General features: G+C 50.1%; 1 protein-coding gene across 1 annotated transcript in view; it reads left to right on the top strand.

Annotated features, from left to right (window-relative positions):
* LOC103801522 (transmembrane protein 183A-like) overlaps positions 1 to 5,489 on the top strand; it is a gene marked incomplete at its 5' end in the record, with an annotated part of 14,972 nt that overhangs the window by 3,190 nt on the left and 6,293 nt on the right. Inside the window, 2 exons of the mRNA XM_009073937.1 lie at positions 5 to 112; positions 3,239 to 3,398. Of these exons, the coding sequence (XP_009072185.1) occupies positions 5 to 112; positions 3,239 to 3,398 (268 nt within the window). The remainder of the gene's footprint in view (positions 1 to 4; positions 113 to 3,238; positions 3,399 to 5,489) is intronic.

Raw genomic sequence — 5,489 nt, 5'->3', positions numbered from 1 at the left:
GAAGTTCTCTCCATGTCGGGAGAGTCCTGTGACAGCAGCGATGAGATGGACACAAAGGAGAGCATCAACGGCCGAAATGCCTCCCGGAAAAAGAAGAGCAAGAGGCACAAAGGTGTGGTCACAGCTCTCCGGGCTCCTGCTGCGGCTCCTGCTGTGTGTTGTTAATGTTTGGGATTTACAGGCTGCTCTAGGGGAACTTGTGTGTGCACAAAAAGAGTTCAGTCCCCTGTAAATCTGCTGGCACCGGGGCAGAAGTGTTGTGTTTGCACAAAGGCAGAGCCTGAGGCATGAAATCAAAGCCTGAGAGCTCCTTGCTTTTAGTAAACCTCTCTCAACCTTGAAAAACAAACTCTGCTCTGCCAAAGAGTTGGGAAACTTTGCCACTGGATGTGTTGCTTCAGTGAAGGTGTTGGTGAAAGCAACTTTGCTTTGGGGATGAAATCATAGAATCATCAAGATTGGAGGAGACCTCTAAGATCATCAAGTCCAACCATTAACCTGTCACTGCTGGAACCCCTAAACCATATTCTCCAGCACCAGGTCCAGATGCCTTTTAAAAACTTACAGGGGGGGTGTCTCCACCACCTCCCAGGGCAATATTCCAGTGCCTATTCCAGTGCCTGGACACCCTCAGGGAAAAATGTTTTCCTAATATCGCCTCTGCCCTGTCTCAGCTCAAGGCCATTCCCTCTAGTCCTCTCCCTGCAGCCATGGCAGGAGAGACATCCCCCACCTCTCTCCAACCCTGTCAGGGAGCTGGAGAGAGCCATGAGGTCACCCCTGAGCCTCTTCTCAAGGCTGAACAAACCCAACTCCCTCAGCCCTTCCTCGGGTGTTCTAGACCTTTTTTGAGCCTCATAGGACATGTGTTCTAGGCCTTTTCTGCCCTCGTTGCCCTTGGCTGGACTCTCTCCAGTGCCTCAATGTCCTTTTTGCAGTGAGTGCCCAAACCTGACCCCAGCACTGAGCTGTGACCTCCCCAGTGCCCAGTCCAGAGGGATGAGCACTGCCCTAGTCCTGCTGCCACACTGTCCTTGCTCCAGGCCAAGATGCCATGCCATTGCTGCTGTCCCTGATGCAGTTGTTGGCAAAACACAAGCTCTGTTTTCAGGGTGTTTCTGTGGTTTGTTACAAATGAGTTGAGAGAGCTTTTTCCAGCAAGGAAGTGCATTTGATCCTGTTAGCATCCCAGCTAATTCCAGGAAGATGTATCCTCTAGCATACTGTGCAGCTCTATAGAAAGCTATTGGCAGTGCAGTGTGAGCACAAACAGCTCTGCTGCACTGTGGAACTCTGCAGAAGGTTCTCCTAACAGGTTGCTTTCAGGCTGAGAAACACATTGGAACTTGGTTTCTTGAGGTTAATACTGATTGATGTAACACCTCAGCTTCCATCACTGGCTACAGGTGCACAGCACTCCTCTGGGAAGGAGTTTAACCTCTTTTATTGAGACATCCTTCAGAATCCTGGCAAAACAATATTTGAGTGGCTGGAGTTATGAGTCTGGAAAGCCAATATTCTGTTCTACCACAGCCTTGTCTGTCTGTTACAGGTTTTTATCCAATTTCTATTACATGAAGGAGGGAAAGTGAGGTTGGATGTGAGAAAAAATTGGTTTACTCTAAGGGTGGTGAGACACTGGCACAGGTTGCCCAGGGATGTGGTGACTGCCCCAACCCTGGCAGTGTTCAAGGCCAGGTTGGATGAGCCTTGAGCAGCCTGATCTAGTGAAGAGGTGTCCTTGCCCAGGGCAGGGAATTGGGGCTGGATGATCTGTAAGGTCCATTCCAACCCTTAAATTCTATGATTCTATGTTCAGGGAAGAAAAAAGAGTGGTGGAGCAGGGATGCCTCTGGCTGCCCTCTGAGCTTGGCAGCTGAGGGCTCTGAACCAGCACAGTGCATGTTGTGGGTGTGCCTGCCATAAATCTGAAGTGCTGTGGGGATGTGATCACATCCAGAGCTTCCTTTGGCAGTTACCACACGAGGATCAAGCACTGCCCTTTGTCACTAAGTTGCTGCCTCAGGGTCAGAGCACCCTCAGGTTCCCAAACACCTCCTCCATGCACAGACCTCATCTCAGCTTTTCCTCTTAGCACTGTGTACAAGTTGGTTGTTCTTTCTTAGCATTCCTAATGCTCAGTATTGTTTAGCTATTTATATTCTTCAAAAGTACTTTTGCTCCTGAAGTTGGAGCAGTGGCTGTGGAAAAAACATGTGGTGTTAACTGAAAACCAGGAATGAAAGGAGCTCCTGAGCCCTCAGTTCTGCCTGAGCAGTTCTGACACCTCTGAAATGAAGCACAGACCATTCTGTTCATCTGAATTACATTAGAAGTTTCCCATCTCAGAAGCTTTGATGAAATTAGGGATTTAAGACAAGCAGCTGATTGCCAGTTGCTGGACAGAATTGTTCACCCTCCCTGACAGAGCTCCTAAAAAATACTGTGACCACTGGAACAACAAATTGACAAGTTTGGCAGTGTCTTAATGATCAGGGCTTAAACATGCAGTACCTTGGCCCTCCTGGACATGAAGTTATGTCTGATTTTGCCATTCAGTTTTTATTTCTCCACTTCAAAGAATCATAGAATTTTAGGGGTTGGAATGGACCTTAGAGATGATCCAGCCCCAACCCCCTGCCCTGGGCAGGGACACCTCCCACCAGAGCAGGTTGCTCAAGGCTTTAGCCACCCTGGATGAACATGGCCAGGGCTGGGGCAGCCACAGCCTCCCTGGGCAACCTGTGCCAGTGTCTCACCACCCTCACAGGAAATAACCTCCAAAAATAAAACTCTCACACTTCAGTGTGATATTTCAGCTGGGAAAGGGTCAGGCATGGAAACAGGGACCACAGGGGCTGTGAGGTTTCCGTCCTTGGACGCAGAACTCAACTGGACAAAACCCTGAAGAAAGTGATGTGATTCTTCCTGCTTTGAGTTGGGTTGTTGGATTAGAAACCTCCAGAGAACCTTTCAGCCTCAATTGCTCTGTGAACTTTCCCCTTTGCTCACTAGCAGTGCAGCAGGGATGTCATGGCATAGACTCAGCAAATGGAGGTGTGGTGGCTCTGTGGGCCAGTGCACACTGATGGGAACCAGTGACACTGGAGCTGTCCTCACTGGGCTTGTTGGGCTGACTGCAGGCACAGAATTCGTGTACAATTCACACTTACAGGCCTGTAGATGTGAATTGAGAGAAGTGTCATTTACTCCACTAACAACCCTTCCTTGCATTTAGAAAGCCCTGATGGGGGAGGAGGAGAGGAATACCCCATCGACATCTGGCTGCTCTTGGCCTCCTACATTCGCCCTGAAGACATTGTCAGGTTTTCTCTGATCTGCAAGAAGGCCTGGACTGTGACTTGCACTGCTGCCTTTTGGACCAGGCTCTACAGAAGGTGAGATACAGAGAAGTTCTAAGCTGTTGGTAGGAGATTTCAGCACCAAGCAGCTCTGTGCAGAGTTGGAAATAAGAGAACAATTCCCTAGAGGGGCCCATGTTTGCATATTGACATGGGGATGGGATGATTGGCAAGGGATTGTGGAATATTCCTCACCCATGAAGACAGGCTGGAAGAGCTGGGGGTGTTCAACCTGGAGAGAAGAAGCTCCAGGGAGACCTCAGAGCCCCTTCCTGTGCCTAAAGGGGCTCCAGGAGAGCTGCAGAGGGACTTGGGACAAGGCATGGAGAGACAGGACACAGGGAATGGCTTCCCACTGCCAGAGGGCAGGGACAGATGGGATATTGGGAAGGAATTCCTCCCTGTGCGGGTGGTGAGACACTGGCACATGTTGCCCAGAGCAGCTGTGGCTGCTCCATCCCTGGGAGTGTTCCAGGCCAGGTTAAATGGAGCTTGGAGCAACCTGTGCTGGTGGGAGGTGTCCCTGCCCATGGCAGGGGATGGGATGGGATGAGTTTTAAGGTCCTTCCAGCCCAAACCAGTCTGGGATTCTAATATTACATGTGCTTTGGGTGTGGAAATGGATGTGTGGTGTATTCCTCTGTGTACTCTAACATCTCCAAGCATGATATGCTTTGCTGCTTGCCGTGGCCCAACGCTTCTGTTAGCAACAGTGGTTTGTTTGTGTGTAAAGCACTCCAAGTGCCTATGGTACAGTCAGTGCTGTTACCTGGCTGAAAGACAAACGTCAGTGATGGACACCTTGCCCTGCCTGGAGCTCTGATCACAGCCAACTTCTGTAATTAGGGTGACCTGAGACAACTAAGACATTTTGGAGCTGCACAGTGGCAGGAGTAAGTCATAAACTAAGAGAAGAAGGGCACAGAGGTGGTCAGAACTTGAAACAAATCCTTCTGCCCTGCTGCATGTCACTGGCACTTTGCTTCAGGACAGAACCAGCAGGGGCACAGAGCAGCCATGGTCATCCTTGCCCCTGGATTTTAGTGATATTCCCTAGCAAAGGCTTCTTTGGCATCTGACCCAAGAATGACCCTGGAGCAGAAGTGTTCAGGCTGCTCAGGAGTGCTGTGAACTGCAGTCCAGCTCAGCTGGGAGTCCCTGGGAGCCTGCAGCAATCTGCAGCCCTCTGTGCAGCTAAATCCCTGCCTGGGAAGGAATTACTGTCTGCAAGGAATTATTGGGGAATTATAGCACAATATACCAATGTATCATAGTGTCAGAGTCTGTTAAGGGGTTGGAATGGAGTTTAGGGATCATCTGGTTCCAAACCCCCTGCCCTGGGCAAGGACACCTCCCACCAGAGCAGGTTGCTCAAGGCTTTAGCCAACCTGGAATGAAACACTGCCAGGGTTGAGGCATCCACAAACTCTCTGGGACAGCCTGTGCCAGTGTCTCACCACTCTCACAGGAAAAATTTCTTCCTAAGACCTAATCTGAATTTCCCCTTTCAATATCTCCCTATTGCTCCTTGTCTTGTCCCTGCAGTTCCTAACAGGTATAAAGGTATAGTATGTGTGTACTAGAAACCTGTCTGGGGCAGGTCAAGCTTTTGAGATGCCATGTGATGTTATGTAGAGCAGCACAACACCCTCAAAGCCCTCAGGGTTCACCAGAGATCCTCTGCTCAGTCATGCGTTCAGTTTTGTCCCAACATGGATCTGCTCCCTTGCTCTCTTTCCTTCCATCAAGGCTGGAAGGACCTTAAGATCATAAAGTACAACCATTAACATATCACTGCTGGAACCCCTAAACCATATCCTCCAGTGCCACATCCAGACACCTCTTAAACACCTCCAGGGATGGTGACTCCACCACCTCCCAGGGCAATTCCTTATTCCAATGCCTGAACACCCTAACAGGGAAAAACAACTTCCTAACATCCAATCTGCCTCTGCCCTATCTCAGCTCAAGGCCATTCCCTCTAGTCCTCTCCCTGCAGCCATGGTGGGAGAGACATCCCCCACCTCTCTCCAACCCTGTCAGGGAGCTGGAGAGAGCCATGAGGTCACCCCTGAGCCTCTTCTCAAGGCTGAACAAACCCAACTCCCTCAGCCCTTCCTCGGGTGT

The sequence above is a fragment of the Acanthisitta chloris genome, unplaced genomic scaffold, assembly GCF_000695815.1.
Source record: "Acanthisitta chloris isolate BGI_N310 unplaced genomic scaffold, ASM69581v1 scaffold10534, whole genome shotgun sequence".
In the NCBI taxonomy this organism is placed as follows: domain Eukaryota; kingdom Metazoa; phylum Chordata; class Aves; order Passeriformes; family Acanthisittidae; genus Acanthisitta; species Acanthisitta chloris.
The sequence above is the reverse complement of the archived record's forward strand: the minus strand, read 5'-3'. Positions and strand labels throughout refer to the sequence as shown.